The sequence below is a fragment of the Eutrigla gurnardus genome (assembly GCF_963514095.1).
Source record: "Eutrigla gurnardus genome assembly, chromosome: 11".
NCBI lineage: Eukaryota > Metazoa > Chordata > Actinopteri > Perciformes > Triglidae > Eutrigla > Eutrigla gurnardus.
The window spans coordinates 16592946-16618222 of NC_139925.1; the positions used below are offsets into that span (position 1 = coordinate 16592946).

General features: G+C 40.8%; 2 protein-coding genes across 3 annotated transcripts in view; one reads left to right on the forward strand and one right to left on the reverse strand.

Annotated features, from left to right (window-relative positions):
• Positions 1-7800: 7800 nt before the first annotated feature.
• On the reverse strand, positions 7801-17429 carry znf365 (zinc finger protein 365). Of its 2 annotated transcripts, none has more exons than XM_084021751.1 (6): positions 17328-17429; positions 15178-15839; positions 14556-14865; positions 13759-13930; positions 13543-13589; positions 7801-13249 (listed from the first exon to the last, which is right to left on the reverse strand). In XM_084021751.1, exons 2-6 carry the CDS (start codon positions 15827-15829, stop codon positions 13021-13023), a joined length of 1410 nt encoding a protein of 469 aa, XP_083877877.1. In that variant the 5' UTR covers positions 15830-15839; positions 17328-17429; the 3' UTR covers positions 7801-13020. The 2 variants fall into 2 exon arrangements, with proteins under 2 accessions (XP_083877877.1, XP_083877878.1); XM_084021752.1 differs by having other exon boundaries at positions 17294-17384.
• A 3163-nt stretch (positions 17430-20592) lies between these two features.
• Positions 20593-25277, forward strand: part of slc30a6 (solute carrier family 30 member 6) — a 47180-nt gene continuing 42495 nt past the window's right edge. The window contains exons 1-3 of the mRNA XM_084020535.1: positions 20593-20789; positions 21606-21652; positions 23894-23980. Coding sequence (XP_083876661.1) covers positions 20606-20789; positions 21606-21652; positions 23894-23980 — 318 coding nt within the window. The 5' untranslated portion in view covers positions 20593-20605. The remainder of the gene's footprint in view (positions 20790-21605; positions 21653-23893; positions 23981-25277) is intronic.

Consider the following 25277-nt stretch of genomic DNA (forward strand, 5'->3'; position numbering starts at 1 on the left):
TCTGTCCTCAGATCCAAGTGATCAGATTTTGCTTTTGGGGTCATTCCGTGCCAACTCAGCCACCCATGTACATGACACCTCTCAGATTTTGCTGAAAAGCGTAACGTCTCTCCAATTTGTACGTTTCCTCGTGTTTTTTAATATTTTCTGCACTAACAAAGAAGAATGTAATGTTCTTAATGTTTTCTTTTGCCCATTGAAACATCTCCATTGGTGTCAGAATATGGTTTGCATTATTAGCCTGCAGACTTGCTGCAAGTCGCTTGTCACAGGCGGGTCTCTTTCATCGGGGATAAGGGGTTCATTTGTGATTTTCAGGAAATGAATGGCCAGCAGTCTAAATATTTAATTGTTTGCCATCACTGAGCATAATACTAAGTTATTTCCACTATTTTCATGCTTTATCATCACTAAATTCTCCCTGATCTACATTCCAGACTTCTGGAAAAAAAGGTCCAAAATGGTGCATTTTGACGATTAAAATTCATATCAAGGAGCTTCATAGTCAAAGGTTTTATTTAATTAAAAGAAAGAACAAATATGTATCTTTATCTGGTATAAATCCCATTAGGATCATCAAGTGCCCACGTGGTCATTTGGGGGTCCAAATATGGGGTTCCAAAAGAGTCACCTCTGCCCGGGAGGGTTTTTGGACCCCCATAAAACCCCCACCAGTGGTACCATACCCTTCAAATTAATTTTGGCAAGAGCAAAGGTCCCAAATATAACAAATAATCCTGTTTAGAATAAATGTGATCATTCATCGTGGTGCTAGGAGCACCCAAAAAGTGAAAAATAATTTTGGCCATCAAAAATAAATTGGACTTTGGTGACCCACCTCTCACCCAAACAGTAAGGAATGTTGATTCTGCCTGTAGAATTGTGAAGTACTCATTACAATGAACTAACCGAGCAATTCTCAGCCTTCTATCAGTATTAGAACAGAAGTTATGGGTCTCCAAAAATGCCAACAAATGAAATGCGAAATTCCAATGTGTCAAAAAGGGGTGTGGCACTTGAAATTCAAATGGACGCCACGGGCAAACCGTTTGAGATATTGACCTGAAACATCAGATTCCCTCGTTTGGTAACATAAGGCATATTTTCACCGCTTTTCAGCAAAATCTGAGAGGTGTCATGTACATGATACCCCGATTTTGGCTGTTTTCACATGGAATGACCCTTTGTATATTGGAGGATTCTGTAGATGTAAAAGAAACAAATACTCAGTGGAGCAGCCCTGTCGGTAATCTCACAGTATGAATCACTAAATTAAAAATACCCACAATAATAAACAATATATCTGAATTTATGGTCGTCATGAGTGCCCCTGCGTCAATGGAGACGTCTCCCACACACATGTCTTCTCAGTTCCCCTTCAGCTCCACAATCTTCAGCCTGCATGTCATGAAAAACCCACCTACTCAAATTGTAGAGGCAGGGTGTGTGTGTGTGTGTGTGTGTGTGTGTGTGTGTGTGTGTGTGTGTGTGTGTGTGTGTGTGTGTGTGTGTGTGCAGCCTGTGGGTGATGTCACTGTTGTCCTGTAGCAACATGTTTTTATAGTGGGATTGTGGAGGCAGGCCAAAAATAGACGCCGTGATTCAGACCTCGGACGTTTTTAGACCTGATGTCGAGCCAAACTGTGGAAGCCCTGCATAGAGGTCATCCTCCAACTCTAAATAAACAGGGTGAGTTATTGTGCTGCGACAGGCTGTCGGGTCAAACACACACACATGCACGTACACACACCCTTGTATATTTATAACAACAGTAAACAGCAGACACTCTGTATGTTGTTGTGTGTAGACCACAGACTCTTTTGAGGTTTTGCCGTCATGTAGGTTATCTGAAGTCCGGTTTCCAATACAAACATTTAAAACGGGTTTTGCTTGCTGTAAGTGATGGAGGTGATGGGGGACAGAATGCAGAGTCCTCATTCTGAGCAAAAATGCATTAAATTGATCTGAAAATGAGGCTTCAAAAATAATGGATGTCAATCATATTTGTGCCGAAGCTATAGTCGAACGAACAGCAAAAGCATCTTTTGGTATTGAGAAAAGCCCTCAGTGTCCTGCTTTATCGTCCTTTTCTTAATGAAGACTCTCCAGTTCTCAGATATAACCGATGCTATTGCAACTACACTAAGCTCGTCAGGAGCAGCCATAGTTGTTCTGACACAACAGTCGGCTCTCCGTCTTGTCCCTCACACACCTAAACATACTTGTAGCTGCCAGCAGCTCCTCTGTGAGGAGGAATCAGCTGATTGGTTCAGACACAAATGCATTACCTGAAACCTCACAAGATGGGTTGATGGCCCTCCTCACATGGAGGGTCCGTCACATTGAGGCCCATCCCAAACCAACTAGAGGGGAGCAGAGGTATAAAAACCTCCGTAGCGAGGCTACGGCGAGGCTGACTTTTAACCAGCTGTGCTTCCTGACCACATGCAACACCGTTTTGTGTTCGTCACAGAAAGTGCCGCCTACAAATGTAGTTCTGTGCCACTATCCAGACATGAACAATGACATAAAGGTCCAGAAAAGGGTAGATGTGTCCATTGGGGCGGGACTTTTTCGGTTCTGTGATACATTCAAAGTCAAAGTCTCTGTGGTTTTCCCAAATGACCTACTGCCTTATGAGATGTTAACATAGACAGTATCCATGTAGTGGGTTGTAAGTTATGCACACAGTGCCTCCGCTACTCTGACCGATGTCCAGAAGAGATCACTGAGTTGGTGCAGGTTATGCTGTCTATATCCTACTGCTCATGCATGACTAGAGAATATAGTGCCATAGAGATCCAACATTGTATGGTGGATGTTGAGTCCACAGATCTTGAATTTGTGGTTAATTGAAAAAAATTAAAAATACATAAATTATTATTCCAAGTAGTACTGATGAGCCTAAAGTAAGAAAAAAGCTGATTTATTTTCTCATAGACCATGTTAAGTGTGTGGTACAGCACTGTTTACTGCATCCTGAAAGGAAAGTAGCTGTAAAAGGCATCAGCAGTAAATCTATCAGCTTTCATACTTTAGTGGTGAGTTTTTTTTTCTGATGTAGGGCAGCTTCTCCCATCACGTGATGCAATCTAATTTGCGTGTGAAAGGGATCGTGGGAAATTAAGACTGATTGTATGAAAACTACCCCTCCACTTTTTCCAGCCTCAAAAGAACAAACTCACATCTAACTAATTGTCAACAACTAGCCACCAAACCGACTGATGCGAAACAATGTGCCACATTACATGGTTTGGCAAAAAAAAGAAGAAGTTTCACAGCACCGAGGCTACGGGAAAAATGTGGATTGAAGCTGTTTGTAGACGTGATTTTTTTATGTACCAATATAGACACATCCATCACGTCAGCCTCTGGGCGGATGGATTCTCCTGATGACTGTAGCGGTGGGCTGATCAAAGTTCAGTGAGCGTAGAAGATGAGGGCTACTTTTATGGTTGCGTGCGGTTGTTCATCTGACACTTCAACTTGAGTGGATCCAAATGTGTTTTGTGACAGAGGCTTTGGTCCACAGGGTATAGACAGGAAGCTGGATCTGGAGTCAGAAGGGTCCCGCAGGGGAGCTTCACATGAATCTACTAACATCAAGTCAAACCCCAAGGAGGTACTTTGGAAGTGAACAATAAAGTGGAGTTTAACTAAGAAACAAATTCACAATTGAATGTCTAGAACTCCTGCAACAAATACGATGAGCAGCACATTGGAAGTTAAAATAATGTGGAAACGCCTAAAGTTACAAACTGCTTCCCCAGTGTTTTGGGGGTTAAAAGGAGCCTTCTGCATGACCTCCTTCTGTTTTGTGTCTGAGTTTCATGTCAGCTGTGCGTCTCTGTGTGCAATGATGTTATCTGCGGCCCACGTGGCCTCGGATTGGTGGCCGGTCTGCATAGCGACAACCTGTCAATGCTCTCTCCGATACAACTGCGTGACTGCTTCAGAAAACATTGAGTGTTTTTTTTGCTCTGCAGAGATCGTCCGACGTCAAAGCGGCGATTTCACGGCCCGAGCTTGCGGACCGAGAGTGTCGTGTGACGTCAAAGCGTTGTGCTAGTGTGTTGACTCTCTCCACGAAAGATCAACAGCAGCCTGCAGTATTTATTTACATGCTGTTATGCAGTTAGGAACCGTAACATAACAAGGCATGTAGCATTCTGTTGTGTCCTGAAGTTCATTGACCAACACACAGATGGTTTCCTGAACTAAGCCCAAAAATGACAGAAGAAAAAAAAAGACCTCAATAAAAACATGTATTTGAGGAGATCAATGACTTGGTGGACACGTCGACAGCTGGTGATGTGAAAGGCTTGCTGGCACCAAAGCAAAATGGATCATACCTTAGGAATACATTTTAATCTTAATAATGTAACTGCGTAGAAGAGTTGAATCATATTCAAAATTGAATGTCTCTCAACAACTATTGGAAGGATTGCTGTCAAATCTGGTCCAGATATCCACAGGGCTGAGACCACGACTTCTCCTCTGAAGTTTTCACGTATCCTGTGAAATAACATCACCCTTGTACAGACATTTATGGTCCCCAGATGATGAGTCCTGATGACTTGGTAATCCTCTCAGCTCACATTTGTGAAATATCTCAAATATCTAATGGATGGATTTTGAAATTTCATTGTAATAACTTCAATCCTCGGACCTTTTATCTAGCGCCAGCATCAGGTCAACCTTTTAATGTGCCCAATAATTTGACTTAAAGATCCCATATTATACTGTTTTTCATCAATTCCACACAGCTGTCAGAGGTCCAACAACCCATCCATGGTCCTGAATTTCAGCTTTCTAAAAGTTGCTCAAATGAGCTCTGCTGAGAACAGACTGTTTCTGTGTCTGCACCTTTAAATGCTAATGAGCTCCGTCTGTCATCGCCTACTTGGAGAGCCACGGAGACAATGCCGCTTATGCTAGCGGCAGCATGCGCCAATGTTTACGTGGATGTATCGCTATGTCTCGCTTATGTGGCTCAGGTGAAGTTGCTGGGTCCTGTATGGTTGGGACAGATCCTTTTACGAGGGTCAGTGTCGAGGCAAAGCCAGCTTTGTACTGTTTGTTACTGAAGCAGTCCGATGTGAAGTGGTTAGCACGCACATACAAGCTAACACGAACCGTAGCAGGCGCATTGTCATTAAAAATGAAACGCAAGAGACCAGACCTGGACCATCGTGCACGGCGCTCTGTTGGACATGCGCTCCAGGGTTCCGTCTGGACGGAGGCAGCAGTGAAGAAGCACCAGAGAGCGTAAGACAGAGGGAGGATTGTCTTCAGCTTCACCTGCACCGGGATTTATTCACGGAGCACCAGCCGGATCACCCAGCGCCACAACCGGTAAGTCGAGCTGCGCTCTCCCCGCTGTGTGCGAAACGCCCCCTCTCGGATATCTCCTATCATCATGCAGAGGAGGTCGGCCTATGCAAATGACTCCCTTCGTTACGTAACGACGGGAGCTGAATCTGAACAGCTCGTAGGAGCGCCGTTGTACCAGTGGGTGGGCTGCAGAGACCATTAAGGAGTCGCTTGTTTTCCTCATTCTGGGAGTTGACAGGCTCAGGGAGGACCAGTTTATAGGTGTAGAGACCAGAGAAAACCTGTTTTTCATAAATGGGACCTTTAATATCTGCAGAACTCCCATCTGCCTCAGCTGTACTTGGTGTTTATTGCTAATTAGCACATGTAAGCATTGATGGTGAACATGGGAAACATTTGAACATATTAGCATGCTGATGTTAGCATTTAGCTCATAGCACTGCTGTACAGATCCATCGAGCATGGCTTGATTTCAGATTTTTAAGATGTACGATTCATGTTTTTCCTTTGAAACACAAGTTAATCCGAGGGATTAAGATGAGAAAGAGATGCTATGTAGAGTGTTTTCAAAAAGTACTGATGTATCATGGACGGATGCTCCACGATAAACAAAAAGAAGCTGGGTTAGTGAAGTCAAGACTGAAACAAAAATTGAGATCTTAAGTTTTACTGTTTCAACATATTTGACTTTTCCCTTGAGCTTTGGAGAGTTCAGACTTGAGAGTCACCAGTGGCTGGGAGGGGGAAAACTGTTGTTACGGTAATTGCTTCCTTATGTTATCAGACAGCTTGCTCTCTCTCTCTCACACACACACACACACACCAATATATATATATAATTTATATTTATATATAATTTATGTTAAATACTAACATCACTATGAAGTTAGAATGTTCTATCATATATATTGTATAAATATAATATATAGTTTTAGTATATAATATATATTTTTTCCTGTTCTGTTAGTATTTATATTTTTTCAGTTTGTTTTACAACTATAAAATGTTATGTGTTTGTATAATTTATCTCATCTATATCCGTTTTGTTATATTTAATATCAATTTCAGTATTTGTTGGGACTCTTATTCAAACATGAAGGGAAATAATATACTGAAGATGTTATTATAACCATATCTTACCATTTTAGTCGATATATTGGGAGTGTGGCTGCCAGGACCTCCAGGCGGGACAGCCTATTCTCACAGGCAGTGAGAATGGTCAATGAACAACAACCATTACCTCTCCCATCAGTGCCTTCTTGAAGCAGAGTAATCCTCATGCCTGCGATTGACAGACTATAAAAATATGTCTTTCTGTATTTTCATATTCCTACTTATTTATAAATATGTCTTTACCCCCTAATCCCATGTTCACTGAGTGGAGTGTACAAAGTAATAATTTTATTGTGCTGTAATGGATGACATTAAAGTATCTTATTAACAATATATGATAAGAGATCTCATCTTATATTGTTTTCATGGTCTATATTTCTCAATTTAATTTGCAATAAATCCACATAAATCAGGATATTTGCACGGATGTTACAAATATTAAGTTTTTTGTTATTAGTAAATCAAAAACACATGAATCAAACATACAGAGGTGTGTGTGTGTGTGTGTGTCAGTCATTATTAGCAGATGGTCATCACTGTCGTCATTGTCATCATCATCATCATCATCATGTGGATTCCTGTGTGCGTCTGTTGGTGTGTTTTCATCATCACAAATAACAAATCTGGATGCTCTCACGCTCTTACATATCACGTGTAACCCTTGACTCACAGAAGCAAACACAATTTGTTACTGCAAATATGACTTAAAGTTTCTCTGCTTTGCGTTCCTTTAATTGAAGACTCAATTCCCCATCTGCCACATAACTGATTTCTATAAATCTATCTATTACAGAATAAGTTGTTAGGCAAAGTACAATCCAGATTCAACCCATTTAGAGAACAGAGCAACACACAAAATAACTCCTTCCTTTAGCAGGAGAGTGACATCAAGTGGCCATTTATGAGTATTGCATCAAAGATATACAGTTTAAGTAAAAGTCTTTTCCATCTCGCTGCTGGCAAATATGATAAATAAAGCCAATTAATTTCGAGATTACATTTAAAAACCACATAGAGTATGCTGTTCAGAAGGGTCTAATCATTTGGTATATCAATATGTATTTTTCCTTTTTAAACAATGGCTTTCAAAATAAAATTTTAATGACATTCAACAATACGCAGGCTACTCAGATACACAACGACAACACACACAACAAATTAAAAGCTAAACTCAAGTAAACAAATTATTAATTTTGTTCAAAGTTGTTGGGCCCATTGTACTAAACATTTCCATCCCTAGAGCATAAAAAAATCCTATCAATGACATGTAAAGATGAATTTACTGTCTTACTTTCTGTTTTAAGAGTGATAAAATCAACAGCGCTTGAATAAAAACAAAAAGCGGCAACAACATTGGTGTCATGTTTGTTCTTTAATCTTCGATGGTTATCACACAGACCGACACGTTTCAACATAAAAAGTATGCCAGTTCTTCACAGTATTGCATTTTGCACAGTGTTATGACAACAGAGTTTTTCAGTGAAGGCACAAAACTAGAGATTACTTCTGCAAACGAAATCCCTACGGACAAAGATGATGAACAAAAAGGAGATCGGACTTGGCGCAGGAAACAGTTTTTACACAACATAAAACTAACATTGATCTCTACCGACTCACGGCAAGAAAGGTAGTAGTGTCATAATCAAACTAACATTAACTGCCGTTACACTTAATACTTGTTCGGTTACATTTTCACCCACTTCTCAAGCTTGACCCTCTCTCTATTTCTGAGCCCCCCCCCCCTCAAACACATTTCAAAACACAGTAAGTAATAAAATTGATTTTTCCAGACGTTTCCCCAAACCTGTGCATGAACCCTGCTGATTGTCCACTTTCCATATGAAATCCCAACAGATCCAAGATACCGGCAAGTGCTCTTGGTTGGTTTAGTGCAACTTTCCTTCAAATACTGTACCATTAAAATAGACCCTGCTCTGCTATAAAAGTACACATAGTAGTACAAGATAACAGTATAAGTACTTTGCTTTTTTTGTTGCTACATATGAAGCATGCTTTCACAGTAACACAATAGCTACGTAGTAGAAGGGCTGCCTCATGCATCTTCCACCACCTTTCCAATGAAAACACAACAGAAAGCAGAACGATCCTGATGCACTGCACGCAGTCCTCCACACACATATCTTTCAAGAGTTATGCTGCCGTTTGTATAAAAAAAACCCACAACAGTGATTATTCTAGGTTTTACCGGACTAAAAAATTCAGACTAAGATCAGGTCATGTTAATAGAAACGCTGCGATCGGCTGTGAAGTGACAGACTGACGATGGACCTCAAACGACGACTAAAAAGTACTGTACATGCACTTAAGTAAGCATCTTATACGATTTGGCTTTCAAGCCGATTTCTTAAATATTGTGTAATGCAGAAACCTGGATTCTTTCATCTGGAATTAGAAGAACCCAGACTCTTGCCTGGAAGAGTTGTCCTGGAGAAAGTAGGTAACCGTGCTTTTCTAATCGGCATTTTATACATATGCGCGACAGAAACACTTGGGCTTCGATCACCAGTGTGTAAATTCACAAAGTGATCAAGGACTCAGAAGTCTGATCACACAACGGATCTCTGAAATACTCGGAGGGCAATTTTCTAACATCTGAATCAGGTTTTTTTGTGGTAAGAAGCAGTGAAGGGTAAACAGTAAAATTCAAGATGTAGTATCAGCTATTACTGCAACAGTCATTTATCAATCTGCCTTGGTTTGAAAAAAAAAAAAACAGTACATGATTTGGCTTAAAAACTATTTGCAACTTAAACATTTCAAAAAGAATTATGATTGATACAACTAAAAAAAGGGTTCCTGCAAGATCTATTCACAATCCAAGATTTAATACTATGAATAATCTAATTAAAGCCAATTAGAAATTGAAATAAGATAAATAAAATTTTCAGCAGAGGAATACTACACATACATCATTTCAGGAATTTAAGACAATTCCAGGAAAGGCGGGAAAATATGTGATTCGTTTGCAACCCAGATAAATATTCTGCCAAGTTAAGTACTGTAGGACGACTACTTTCACTTGACGACACATAATAGCTTTGTATACAAAATATCTATCAACACTGTCAACAAAACCTAAACCAACGACAGCAAAGATATATTTTACAGCGAGTACCATCTTCGACATTTACATTCGTATCATTGGATGAGTGCAAAAATAAAGTGTAAACAGGTCGTACACAATGATGCAGGAAGAGAAACGATTCTATTAAACAAGAGCTTCGTTTAGTATGCTGCAAATGTGCTGTATGCATTCACGGCACTGTAAGTCACTTTGGATGAAAGCGTTGATACGACGTCATTCGTATGTGATCGGAGAATCTCCACCCGTTTCTGTGTGAATGAGTGCGAGTTTAAGCCTGAGCGGCGAGACAAGAGTCAGGTCTTAAAACACGGCATCTCTTCAGTGTGAGCTATACGTTAACTCAAAGAGTACATTCGTTTTGTGTGTGGTGTCCTCCAGACCCGGGTCAGACTGGACCTGCGTGTACGCGGCTTGTTTTGGAGGGACAAATAGAGAACACGCTTGCAGCCCAAATATGTAAAAAAAACAAACAAAAAAACACTTCCAACACATTCTTTACTATGTTTAGTTAAACATAGTGTGTGTTATTCTATGTTTATGCTATTGTCAACAAATCCCATAAGAAGACCAAAACCAACAACACGTTGGTCCGTTACTTAATACTTTGTGACTTCCTGTCTGTGGCTCTCAGCTGCAAGCCCATTGGTTCCTACTGAAGACATACATCTTTAAAACACAAATATATAACTTAAACTTTCACAGCCAGAAGAAAAATACAATAAATCACCATAAAGTCAACATATCTAACTTCAGGCAGTATCTGAACTGGTCCTAATGCAGTTAAGCCCACCCATTTGAACCCTCTTCAAAACAAAAGCAAAGAATGAAATGCAGAGTATATTTGACCCAGGTCTGGTGCCATCAAACTCCTGTCTGTGCTTTACAAACCAATTCAGGGCTACGAGGGTGGTGTGTAACAACAGCTCAATTACAAAATAATGTTCTGATATAGATGCATTATTAATCACCACAATATATCTAAGAATTAGGGATACATTTCCACAACTTACATGTTGCTTGACTTGTCGACGGGACTGACTGTTGTGTTTGTCTCATGAAAAACAAAGAGGCAAACATTCACAACTAAATCAATTCAAACAAAACCTCTTTCTAAAGGTGCTATATGCGAGCAAATAGTGGTTTGCTACTATATCAATGCTCTGTATCCTATATAGTGCACCTTTATATTCTCTAATTGGCCTAATAATGCATTTCTGCTGGGAACAGTAGCCCCAAAACATTTTTAGAAATAAAGTCACTAAGAGTGTCTGAATAACAATAAAAAAGAACTGGTCACGACTGAACAAGCTGAAAATCAGCCAAATTCAGTCACAGGTCAATCGATCGGTGGATCTCTACTTTTTACTGTTTCGAGCAGACTTGTTTAAAAATTACTTACTTATGTACTTCAGGGCTAAATACAGATATCATGCTCAAAGTCCGAGGCTAAATCTAACAGTTCCCAGGTTTAAAGTCAGCATCCTCACCAGTAACGCAGTAACGCAAGAGATGGAGATAAAGAAGTTCACTGATCTTATATTGCATTGTAGAGCTTATTCGTAGTATTGTAGGTGTGATAGTTTGTATTGGCAGGTTAGCTTACAACTTAGTTTCAAACAGTGCATTTTCCCTTTTACCATCACAAAAAAAACGACTGCATCTCAGAAAACAAGCTCGGTATGTAAACAATCCCAAAATCCAACAAGGAGCCTCAACTCTGACAACATCCAGGTCCGGCTCCCACACAGTGGAGAAATAAATATTTAACCTGTAACAACACAAGCCAACTTAGTGTGAAGTGCTCCTTTGCCTTGGAAGTAATTCTACAGTAGGTTCTTACTGTATTACTGTAGGTAGTGAGCTAGCTTCAACCTTGAAACAATTCAAACTCTGACTAAATAAAAACAGCATCTCCCTTTCTACAGCCCTGTGTGCACTGCTTTAACACGTGGAGACATTCAACACTATAGTTTAGCCTCAAAAGCACAGACAGAGATCAGATAACTGGACTGATGGGCAGTTTTACGGGGAGAAGCAGGCCGGGATGTAAAACACAGAGGAGAGGACGTGTCATCAATATCACTGGGAACTATTCACCCTCATTTCATCTGCTTTGAAATTCAGCAACTTGTCTCCAAATTCATCTGTAATTAAATCTGAAAATTCAGTAGATGAATACAAAAGCACATTTTTACCAGAAGTTTCTCTAAAATACAGAGGAGAGGATTCAGAAGGTGTCACTGAAGACTGAGATTAATCATAATGGACTAAATACAGTGCTTTGTGCTGACAAATGACTGGAAGCTGTCGTTAATTTATATATGTTTGAATACTGAACGTTTCCCCCACTCATCCAGCTGAAAAGCACCCAGAGTAACACTTCACAACGGCCTATTTCAGTATAATAATCTATGGAAAAGTACAAAATATTAAATGACACAGTACTGTGAATAAAAACAAAACACTGTATTATATACTTGAATACAATGTAATGCCAATGAGGTCATGCAGTAATATTCATTATTGCATCACGTCCTTGAACCCTGTTTCGCAGTAATTGTCATATTTTTTTTAATCATTTTCTCACGAGGGATCCGGCTACCCAAAAACCAAGCAGCCGCCATTTATAAAAGAGTTCTAGATTTATACTTTAGTGTCATCTTATCTCTTATTTTCTAGGATTTTCAGTTTGTTTTATAAAAAATATTTTAAATACAAATTGGGTCATTCAAGAGAAGGACCTGTATCTAATCACACTATACAAACATTTAATGTAATATGTGCAAAACTACTTTTTACATAAAACGAAAAGTACTAAAGGGAAAGGTTGTTTTTTTCCAGGGAATTGTCAATCTGATTGCTAAAATTTGGATTTGAACCAATTTTTTATTTTTATTTTCCCCATTTTTGAACATTATGTAAAATGTACAGTATGCAGGAGATTTACATGTCAAAAAACAACTATAGCCAGCATAAATTAAACATAAAGAATGGTCTGCACCCTGCTAGCTGAATAAGAGCATCAGTCCAGACTTCACTACATTAACTGAAATGTATTGTTTTAAAGGTGTAATGTGTAAAACCTGACCACAAGCTCCAAACACATAGGGAGCAGCTTTGCACCTATGCTACTGGATATATACAATTTGAATTTACAGTCAACAGTATAAAATAAATCCAACTACAAACTAAAAACCTACGACATCAAACCTACAACCTCATTGCATAATGTTAGTTAATTTTTTGAATGTTTTAAACTAAAACTGTGGCCATATCTTACACATTTCCCCTTTAAATGAAGAATAATACTAAAGGAGGAATCACCTCAGAGTTGAGACTAACTGCATCAAAGAAGCTTGAACGTGACCTTGCAGTACTTTTCCATAGGTTAACACACTGGAATAAAATCAGTGTTAAATCAAGTTGAACCTGCTGACAGCCCCTCTCCCCAGTGTTTCTCTACAGTTCTAAGACTCGTACCCGGCGGACCGGCGGCGCTGGTGATTCCAGATGTCATCTCTGTGTTCGGGTCGGCAGAACAGCCTGGACGACTGGGCCAGACGCTCCCGGTGCTCCCGCTCCCGGTCTCGCTCGCCACCGCCCCCTTTGGAGAACAGAGGGCGCCCGCCGAACTGTGAGGAGCTGTGGGTTCTGTTGTCGTGGAGACCAGATGAGGACAGCTGGCCTCCCGCTGACCTGGAAATGTCATATATCAACAAATCAACACAAGAAGTGGGAAGTAACAATGTAACATTTTCAATATAAATTGTGAGAATAAATACAAAATAGATATGTAAATCTGTAAAATGAATCCAATAAAATGTTTAAACTCAGCTCAGTATGATGAGTTTTCATGTTTTATATAAACTGTATACTAATTCTGGTGTGACCAGAACCTAACTGACCCAGGTTCACTCCTACAGATTACTATTAAATCCACCTTACAGTTTCAGGACTAACATCATCTGAGCCGATGTGGAGATGCTCACCTGCTTTTAGTGATTCTATGAGGTCCAGTATCGGTTGGCTGCTGATACTGATGTCGGCACAAAAAAGGTCAAAGGTCAAGTTTCAGTAAGAATGAACCAAACTCAAGCAGAAAATACTTGTGTGAGTGGAGAAGTGCAAGTAACCATAACATGGAAATACTTAAGCATAGTACTTCAGTAAATGTACATAGCAACATTCCACTACTGTTCTTGTACCTTGTAGTGGTTGCACTGTTGTGGGCTGCCGTTGACCTGGTAATACTCCACCAGTCTCTCGGCCATAGCGATGCGTCTCAGCAGATTCTCGATGAAGCACTGGATTCGAACTTTGCCGCATGTCTCCTGTCGAGCTGCAGCTTCCAGAAACTTCTGGATGGTTATCACCTCTCTTGAAAAAAAAAAAGATATTTGGTAGGAAAAGGGTGAGAGTGCCTGGCTTTGCCTAGTGTCCCCACATAACTAAATAACTAAATGGATGGAATTATCTCAACGGGGGTTTGAATTTACTTACTTAAAAATATTAACAGAAAGCCTGCATAGGTTGAGAGAAAAGGGCATTTAGGAGGCAGGAAGGGTCTAATGGCAGATGTTATTTGGTTGCATTTTATTTAGTGGGGGGGAGACCCTGCTGGAGTCTAAAAGTCAGGTAATTTCACTTCATCAACAAATGTGGTTACCTATAGTAATCCAACAGCACAATACACAGCATACTGTAGGGAAATCTTCTTTGCTAATTGTGTGGTACAGCATTAAAAGAGTCGCCACCAAAAATGTCAATCACAGATTCAGGGTTATTACGCTAGTAGAGGCTAATGTAGTCTGGAGACTCTACCCTGTAGCAGAGTTGAGCAGTGGCCTACAGAAGTCTGGTAAGCTCCTTGCGTTCTACCTTGTCGTCTTCAGCCGTACCCCGTTGACACTTGAGGAGATTTATAGAGTTCAGTTCCCTCTGGAGACACTAAAGGCTTTGTAAAATCTGCAATAGAACTCCCCAAAATCTGTTGCCTGTTTACCTCTCTCGACGTTCCAGCTCGTTCTCGGAGGCATTGAGCTGCTCCCTCAACGCAGCGATCACCATAACAGCCACGTCCACCTGCCGGCTCAGTGACCGTTCCCTGTCTGCAACTTCCTGCCTCTCCTGGGCCAGGTGCTGCGAGTGAGCGCGCTCACACAGGAGTTCCGTGTCGGTCTGGGCAAGCTCCGTGCTAACCTTGGCCAGTCGCCGCTGCATGGTGCTGTCAGCTGCCCGCAGGATCCGGGCCAATCGTCGACGCACTGCGGCCGAGGCTGCTGCGGTCTCCAAACCAGTGTACGAGTTCTGCTCTGGTGATCACAGTAAAGGAAACAAGTTACTGTGGATAACCATGACCGCACTGTTTAATACTTATTGATCTCTGAATCAGCTCCTGTTCCCAAATACAAATTCAGAGACATTTGCCAGCCATTCAGAGACTTTCTGTGGTCATATAATGATCTACAATGTGGAGGATACACTGGAATCCAATGAACCAACGTCTTCTGATCACATGCATGAACAGGATTATTGGGCAATACCTTTCTCTTCCAAATTTTTTTAACCAATAAGTTCAAAATTCTACTTCATAAAGTATAAAAAGAAAGTAAAATTGAACGCACCAACCAGGTCCAGGTCCAAGTCCAGGTCCAGGTCCAGGTCGGGATAGGGTGGGGGGCCAAGAGTTGGAGGAGGGAACGGGAGGTGATGGTGGTTAAGGTGATGGTGGCATGTGTCTGACTTTTTGATGGACATTTTTATATTCTCCTCATTTCTACCTCCATCTCTCTCTTCACCTTCGTCATCTTCCTCCTCCTCCTCTCCATCTTCTTCTTCTGTTCCAAATTCCTCTTCATCTTCCTCCTCCTCGTCCTCCGCCTGCGTCCCCACCCCGACACTCTGGGTGCGTCTCCTCACAGAGCTGTAGGAGTGGAGGTAACTGCTGTCTCTGCTGTCACTGAGGGAGCGTACGTGAGGTGGCCGCCCTGCACTCTGCTGCCCTCTACGGTTCGGGAGACTCATGTCCTGCCAGGGGATAGACGCCGTCAAGGGGTCCGGGAGTTTGCCAGTGATGCTAAAGCCACTGGTGGTCACGTCTGGCGAGCGGTACGAGTGGCGGTACTCCAGGTGGGCGCGGAGCGAGGCCAAGCTGCGGAAACGCTCCTGTTCGCCACAACGGGGACAGCGGAAGGGGAGGTCACAGGAGGTGAGGGCGCCGCAGGCCTGACCGTTCCTCTCCAAGAGGAAAGAACCAGAACAGAACTTCTGCTGCATCACTCTACACCTGGAATACAGAATGTAGTGTAATTAATTACTCAATAAGTCAAATGTTTTGATTAGCCAAATTTGTTTTTTTTATTTTATTTGATTTCTTTTCCATTTTATAATATAATTTAAAACTGAAAATGAGCTTATGACTGTCAACATGTTTTCTTCAGTTCTGGGTACTAACAATTTTCTGAAATGTAATAAGACTAAAAGATGCATTGATGAATCAATTAATAAAATCATTACGTCAATTAAACTAAAATAAATGGCAAATATTTTGATGATCAATTGATCGTGCAAATCATTTATTGAGCAAAAATGGCAAATATTCCCTCTTTTCATTGTCTTGATTTTGAAGATTCACTGCTTTTGATTGAGTTATGTGAGAATGTAATGAATAGCTTTAGGTTTCAGTTGTTCATTTGACAAAATATATATATATTTGCTGACAACACCAAAGGGCATTTTTCATTATTTACAGGCATTTTACAGAAAAAAAGATAGATATTTGAACTACCTTAGTTGAAGACCTAAAGCTGCACAACTAGTCATTACAGATTAGAATTGAAATTTGGAGGTATGATATCTTACTGCGCCTAGTATGCTATCTGATCATATTTGATGTACTTTCTGGTAATTTCTGTAAAGTACACTGAATTAGCCGTACAGCTAGATCTCTGGGTGGTACTCTCTTTGCATTACCCTTTTTTTTTTGCGTTAGTAGTTAAAATAAACAGACTATGACTGAACAAATAACTTGTGATGGAAATCTATCTGTAGAGGTACTGTAGCTCTGCCACACGTTTGCAGAACCTTTATAGCAGGTGACTCTGCCTTCTTCTGTATTCCCCATTAAAAACAATGCTTTGTAGAAATGTTCACATTCTCTGTATTAAAAATAAATGTCTGCGAAGTGGAGTGTGAAATCGACTAATTGTAACGTTACACGTAATTATATGTAGTTACTCTATTAGTATATTGGGGTTTTTGTTATTTCTTTTTAAAATAGGTATTTTAACAAAGATAATACAGCAGTATGATTCAGACACCAAATTAACATTTGAAACGGTTTTAGCCCCGCATCAAGAAGAATTAAATGAATCAAGCATCCTTATGTGATATAACGCTATAGCTAATTTCTATAATCAAAGAAAATGTACCATCATGTAGCAACAGATTGATATGAAATGTGTAATTAACCAGCATGTGAAAAAGCAAAGCGGACAGCTTGGATGACAGCTGGTACCCTAAACGGGTTTTCTCCACACACAAATAAAAAAAACGTTTCACAGTGCCCCTTCAGTGTCCATCAAATGACCGCGTAACAGGTAAATACCTCACACAATCTTTAGCATCTAGCTGTTAGCTCTACCTGCCTGCTTGCTCTGAGACTAACGCTAGCTTGCTAGCTAACGGGAAACAACAGCTAATTCACAATTCAACAGAAAAGCGTTAACGTGCCGCTCTTACCGGTCTAACGGGAGATTTTAAATAAACGTCTAACCGTTAGTGTCTGACGGTGTCATGTCGCAGATGGAGACAGACAGCCAGCATGATGTCATTCATTCACGAGACACACAGTTGAGCGCCGTGAAGCTAGCATCAGATTAATAACAACACGATATCCGGTTAGACCTTTCAGAATAAAACTTTAGGTAAAAAATACAATTACCGGTAGGTAGTTACTACCTAAAGTTAAAGGTTGAGTAGGTGTTTCTATTCAGAAACACTTTCTGTTATATTACTTGAAATCCTGGTAATGAATAAATTAAATGCACTGGCAAAATAACCCATTAAAACCCCCTTTGACCCTGTAGAGTAACCTAAACTGGCACGGAGAGGCTGACATGAACCGGAACCCAGTTTCAAAACCATCAAGATTCAAGCTTCAAAGATCTCAAATGCAAAGAAATGCGTTTCCCTGTACAATTAGATTCTTTGTTTGCTGTCCACAGAATGCCAAACAATGTAAAATCTAAGTATAAAAACATCCATCCATCCATTTTCTACCGCTTATCCTGTATTCAGGTTCGCGGGGGGGCTGGAGCCGATCCCAGCTGTAGTATAAAAACAGATAAATAATAATAATAAAAGTTATTTAAAAGGCAGCTATCAAAATATTTGCAAATTAATTTCCTAACCGATTAATGGATTAATCGTTTTAGCATTATTTGTATCGGGTGTTATTCAAACAAAGCCCATTAAAAAAAAAAAAGATTTACTTTCAGATGAGGATACCAGTTGTGCAAAAAATATGTATTAAGTATGCCAGAAAAAAAGTAAGTCCCAATACATAGTAGGCTGTGCCAAATGCAGTATACCAGAATATGCCGTACTGCATCATTTTTGCGGTAATCAAGCCAACATTCTTCTGTAGCTGTTTTGACCCACTATCCTCCAGTAGGGGCAAGCGCAAATCGTGGCAGCGGCAGCTAGCCGTGGCACTTCCGGTGGCACCGCGAGGTGCCGCGGCAGCTGTCGCTGTTTGGTGGCATCTTCCGGTGGCATCTTCAGGTGCCACCGACATGCCACGGCACCTGAGGCTGTTTGAGGCACTTACCACTGACATGCCGCGACATTTACCGACATGCCACGGCACCTGAGGCTGTTTGAGGCACTTGCCACTGACCTGCCGCGGCATTTACCGACATGCCACACGGCAACTACAGCTTTTTGAAGCAGCTGCCACAGGATGAAGTGGCTGTGGGATATTTTTTAATAAAAAAATAATGATGATAAAAATGTAACCGTAAATTCTTGGCAGATAAGAATGTAGCATTATCAGAGCACTAAATATTTGTTGAATGCCAAAATCGGCCTGCCACTCACCTACCACGGCATTTACCGACAGCTACAGCTGTTTGAGGCAGTTGCCACTCACCGGCCGCAGAAATGAAGTTACTGTCAGTCAAACTATGTCAAATCTGCCTGTATTTGTCTTCAAGACACTGACACTGCTTTCATATATGAAATAAATTTTACATGATTAATCTCCAGTGTGTGTGTGTGTGTATGGGGTCAGTTCAGTCTCATTAATAATGAATGCACAGCGAAGGATTCACAAATGTATTTTCTGATTTATATATACGGTAAATGACTCTCTTCTCACAAAGACTTTTCTTTGTCAGCGTACAGCCTACTTACCACTTTGAATTATGTTTTTATATTTATTTGATTTGCTCCCATAAGAGACATCATAAGAGTTAAAGGGACGAGAGAGAGAGCGACGACATGATTTAAAAGACGGCCGAAGGGCGGATTCGAACCGGGGCCGCTGCAAGGAGCTTCATTACATGGGGCAGTAACTCTACCACTAAGCTATCAACAAAGTTAAAGTGACCATGTAATCAGTCAGATCTTGTAGTGTCCTTATGATGGGGAAGTCATATTATATACTATTAATACGACTTCCGCATTCACACAGTCGGCGAGTTTTTGCCAGCTGTCCTTCCTGCATGTTACAGATGAAACGGTTTCCTTTTGCCTGCATTATATGTTAAACGTCTTCGTATTTCTGTAAGATTATGGTTCGCTCCGCGTACGTGAAATACGCCGCTCCGCTGCCGTAGACTGATCCATGTTTGTGATTGGTCAAATGCTGCAAACGCCGCCTCTTTCATGTGCACGCGCTCATAGCTGGACAGGTAAACCCTGGGTTGAGTTAACGAGTTGATAACCAGCTTCGTGTGACCGCTTATCTCCGATTGCCTTTGTTAGGGTAACTTATGCTGGATCTCTGAAAGATACCCTGGGGATGTTGAACTCGCATCGTAGTACAGGCCCCAGGAGAGTCTCAAAAATCCACAAATAAATACAGACCAGTTCACGAACAAATGCAAACAAGTTCACAAATGAAAAGCGTCTTTTAAATTCAAGTTTAACAGTTTGTATATAAATGTAACAACATACAAATACATTTTTGATGAAAATTGCAAATATTTTTTGATTCATATATTTATGGATTTCTATTACATTTATTTAAAACGAAATGTATTTGTGAGCAGAAAGTCATTTATATATAAATCACAAATACATTTGTGAATCCTTCTCTGTGCATTCATTATTAATGAGACTGAACTGACCCCATAGTGTGTGTGTGAGAGAGAGCGAGAGAGAGAGCGAGAGAAAATATACATCCCCCCCCCCCCCACCCCCGTGATTTTCGCATTCATAAATTCAACAAATATTTAGTGCTCTGATAATGCTACAGTCTTATGTGCCAAGTCTTTATGGTTAAATCACTTTTTATTATCATTTTTTTTTTTTAAATATCATTTAACAGCCACTTCATCCTGTGGCAGCTGCTTCAAAAAGCTGTAGTTGCCGTGGCATGTCGGTAAATGTCGCGGCATGTCAGTGGTAAGTGCCTCAAACAGCCTCAGGTGCCGTGGCATGTCGGTGGCACTTGAAGATGCCACCGGAAAATGCCACCAAACAGCGACAGCTGCCGCGGCACCTCGCGGTGCCACCGGAAGTACCACGGCTAGCTGCCGCTGCCACGATTTGCGCTTGCTCTTACTCCTATCCTCTGCGCAGCGTGCAAGAGAGTTGATGCTTACGTGCTGTGTTATGACGAAGTAGCACGTCCAATTGAATGCATACTGCAGGGCAGTTGCAGTATGTACTAAAAGTAAAAGGAATTTATGCAATATGAATGATATATGACATGAAGTTTTCCAGGGACACTCATACTTCCGTGCAGTAGGTGGCGGTATGTACCTTATATGTAACTGTTGCAATCCAAATAGAAGAAGTCGTGCCTGAGTGTACAGGAAGTTAAAAATGGCGATGGACGGAATGATGTCCACGTCTTCGGGTCTGTCCTACCATAATGCAGGGGACTTTTACCCGAGAAAGTTCGGCTCGAAGCCGGACGTTGTCCCGTCCGGGGTCACCGAGAGGAAAGTGGGGCCGCTGGATAAACCTGACATGGTGTCGGTGGATGTGATTAATATCAGCGATTCAGGTTTGTTATGCTAACAGGCTAACGGCTAACAACACGTAGTCACACGGGCGCCTCTGTTAGTTTAAGTCTAACAGCTGATTCTGAGTTTAGCTGTCAACGTCAGCTGAGATTTTTAGTTTATTAGTTTTAGGCTTAAACGAAAGTTCCCACTTTGACTGGCTACACGGCCTTTGTAAGACTGTTTAGTGTCCCGTTGGGGCCCGTGAATTTTATCTATTCACAGTAACATTTGTGTTTAGCTAATCCAGCTATCAGTGGACCTACTGTCAGCCTAAATGAACTAAAACGCTAAAACGACAGGTTTTAACTACTGTACTAGGTAATATTACAATGTAGAGATACTTGTTCCAACTAAGTTAAGAGTCCTGCATTCTTACAAACGTATTAACATCAGTATATATTTAAATGACCAAAATTAACTTCTCATTAAGCAGTACAGTACTTCGCCAGTTACATTCCTTACAGCATACTTGTCCTTTGCTGTGTGATGTGGTACCTGCCGGACCCCTGATTGTAGACATATTTATCATCTCACATGGTGTTTACGTATTAACTGAAGTATAACATTATTTCCTCAGCAGTTATGGGTTAGGAAAAGGAGTTATTAAAGAGTTGAATAGTCAGTTTTCTCTGTTAAGGTAATGTAAGAAAATAACCAAAGTTATCCTTTTATATAAAGCAAAGTAAACACTGATAATCTACACCAAAACACAGAAAAATTCAGTCATTGTCAGACTTTAGCCTTAAACCACGTCATACTCGTGTTATGTTTCGTTGTTCCTATATGTTGACTGTGGTTTCTGAATTCATCCACAGATGGCCACTTGCACAGGAAGAAGCACGAGCATGACACGTATGTCTTGGTGAGTGTTCTTTAGTCTGTATTCATGTGTTGAAAGATTTTCTGGGTCGTAATTCAATTTATAAGAAAAGGTTCTAGGACTGTTTTTGGCAAAAACGTTTTCTGTGGCAAAATATTTTGGGTTAGTTCAAATTTTGCTTATGTTAGAATGCCTATAATTTAAACTATGTGTGGTTTATGAATCCCCCAAGAAATCATTCATAAGCAGACTTGATTGTTACCAGTCCCAACGCCATGTAGCTGACATTGTTTTCCTCTTGTGAGTCAGTCTGGAGAGTTTTGAGTACTTTACAGGTGTATACAGTGGGGCAAAAACGTATTTAGTCAGCCACCGATTGTGCAAGTTCTACCACTTAAAATGATGACAGAGGTCTGTAATTTTCATCATAGGTACACTTCAACTGTGAGAGACAGAATGTGGAGAAATAATCCTGGAAATCACATTGTAGGATTTTTAAAGAATTTATTTGTAAATGATGGTGGAAAATAAGTATTTGGTCAATAACAAACAAGCAAGATCTCTGGCTCTCACAGACCTGTAACTTCTTCTTTAAGAAGCTCTTCTGTCCTCCACTCGTTACCTGTATTAATGGCACCTGTTTGAACTTGTTATCTGTATAAAAGAAACATACAAGACCATTGATAATCTCCCTCGATCTGGGGCTCCACGCAAGATCTCATCCCGTGGGGTCAAAATGATCATGAGAACGGTGAGAAAAAATCCCAGAACTACACGGGGGGACCTGGTGAATGACCTGCAGAGAGCTGGGACCAAAGGTTACCATCGGTACACACTACGCCGACAGGGAATCAACTCCTGCAGTGCCAGACATGTCCCCGTGCTTAAGCCAGTACATGTGCAGGCCCGTCTGAAGTTTGCCAGAGAGCATATGGATGATCCAGGAGAGAGTTGGGAGAATGTCATGTGGTCAGATGAAACCAAAATAGAACTTTTTGGTACAAACTCAACTCGTCGTGTTTGGAGGAAGAAGAATGCTGAGTTGCATCCCAAGAACACCATACCTACTGTGAAGCATGGTGGTTGAAACATCATGCTTTGGCGCTGTTTTTCTGCAAAGAGGACAGGATGACTGATCCGTGTCAAGGAAAGAATGAATGGGGCCATGTATTGGGAGATTTTGAGCCAAAACCTCCTTCCATCAGTGAGAGCATGAAGATGAAACGTGGCTGGGTCTTCCAGCATGACAATGATCCCAAACACACCGCCCGGGCAACGAAGGAGTGGCTGCGTTAGAAGCATTTCAAAGTCCTGGAGTGGCCTAGTCAGTCTCCAGACCTCAACCCCATAGAAAATCTGTGGAGGGAGTTTGAAGTCGGCGACAGCCTCAAAACATCACTGCTCTAGAGGAGATCTGCATGGAGGAATGGGCCAAAATACCAGCTACAGTGTGTGCAAACCTTGTGAAGACCTACATTAAACGTTTGACCTCTGTCATTGCCAACAAAGTTGAGTTGAGTTGGACTTTTGTTATTGACCAAATACTTATTTTCCACCATAATTTACAAATAAATTCTTTAAAAATCCTACAATGTGATTTCCAGGATTTTTTCCCCACATTCTGTCTCTCACAGTTAAAGTGTACCTATCATGAAAATTACAGACCTCTGTCATCATTTTAAGTGGGAGAGCTTGCACAGTCGGTGGCTGACTAAATACTTTTTTGCCCCACTGTATATGTCAGGTTTTGTTTCTAGTTAATGTCTCATCTCATCTTCCTTAATTTGAAAATATAAATATAGGTCACACACGGGTAGCTGTGTCTCAGAGGTACAGTGAGTTGTCCTCCTTCCAAGTGCAGTTTATTAGCACATCCACCATGCTGACCTTTATTTATATATTCATTGCTGTATTTTCATTGCTATATTGTTTCGGCCCTGCACTTGCCTACAGTGGGTTTTGGATGTGCACACCTACTCTAAATTGCTTATCTTCCACAACCTAAAATTGCACTCGTGAGTCAGAGTTTTGAAACAAGTTGCTCTGTAGGATTCAGTGTAGCTGAAGTCAGTGTTATACACTGACCCACCACTTGGTGACAGTGCAGATCAGGCTTTGCCCCCTACTTTGCTTTACTGTTGCAGACTTGGTGAACCTGATTGTACTAAATGCATCTAAATTCCAGACTGTATGGAATTATTTTATTTATTTCATTTTATTTTGCTACTATTACTTCATCAAAGTTTGTTTTGATGTATAATATTCATTTGTTTTAATTTGCAGGGCACCATTCATCCATTTAGGAAGACGCACAGATCTGTATTTGGAAAACTCCAGCAAGAATTCAGACTAGTCACCTCAGATAGACGGGTAAGTGTGTGTGTGTGTCTGTGTGTGTGTGTGTGTGTGTGTGTGTAAAAACTAACTCCGTATTTTTTGAATTAATTTCTTTATCCGCCTGGTTATCATCATCCAATCTTTGCTCCTCATTTTCACTCCGTAGTTAATGTCTGGAGAGTCCTCCCTTCATAATCCCATTGTGCTGTAAACGGTCTCACACAGAGTCAAGCCCAAACACCTCCAGTAATCCTGTTTTCTTAGCACGTCACCATGTTCCAGTGAGAGCAACAGCAAGTAAAATACCATCAGCCACGAGCTGACAGCTGATCCCCTTTGTCTGACACATACCTGCAAACTACCACTAGCCCCTTTTACATAAACGATTTCGGCGTAGTAGTGGAAAGGCGAGTCAAAATATTTACCGCAAACCGGACCGTTTAGATAAAACTTTGTTTGCGGTGTAAAGCGTTCATGGACTCGTCGGCCCTGTGACGTATTCAATGAGCGTTGGAAGTCTGATTAGCTACATGTTTACACGACTCTTCAACCGCAAGCGAAGTTGCTGTGCTTCATAAACATGTTGATGTGTATAATGGTGGCCTGTTTCTGTAATTCTGTAATTTCTATATATAACAACAGTGAACAACAAAAAAAGTTGTATTTACTCTGTAACACAACAAAACAGGGACAGATGTAGAGTCTAAGATAAACATGCTCCTGAACAACATTTGGATGTAAAAATGACAGAGAAAACACAGGACACAAGATGATGAACGTGTGTGTGTGTGTGTGTGTGTGTGTGTGTGTGTGTGTGTGTGTGTGTTATTGTACTATAATCCACTTTGACCACATACTGGCAGGGGGTCTTGCTTCCCCATAGAGCCTTGGATTGGATTACACCGTGTCGTACACGGTTTAGGGAACAAACATAAACCAGCGAAAGTTCCTCAGCACCTATTCACTCTCTTCTCCTGTCTCCTGTTACCTTTTGTGTTGTGAAGTAAAACTGATCTGATTTCAGGTAGACTATAGTTTTTAAAGCATGCATTTTTTAACACCAGATATATGCTATTTTATGCTGAAATCTTCAGATATAGTCAGTGTTTTTAGATTCAAAGGCCTCATAAACTGCTTTTAACCATTGATGATACCAAGAGCCTCCTGCGTCTGCCAGTTCTCTGCCTGGCTCTATGTGGCTTCTGGCGCAAAGCTGTTAACAAAGTTAGCTTCCTTAATTTGAGGTTCACTTTACTGCTAAGTGTTAGAGTAATCTTAGTTAATTGCATTGATGGCAATGGTAGCAAGGCCGCAGTAGTGATGTTGTGGT

Excerpts from the sequence above, each read along its gene's own strand:
- znf365 (XM_084021751.1), bottom strand. The coding sequence starts at position 15,829 with ATGCAGCAGAAGTTCTGTTCTGGTTCTTTCCTCTTGGAGAGGAACGGT. Across the intron at positions 13,590-13,758 it reads AACAGTGCAACCACTACAAG|TATCAGCAGCCAACCGATAC; the intron begins GTACAAGAACAG and ends TGCCGACATCAG. Across the intron at positions 13,250-13,542 it reads CATAGAATCACTAAAAGCAG|GTCAGCGGGAGGCCAGCTGT; the intron begins GTGAGCATCTCC and ends TGACATTTCCAG.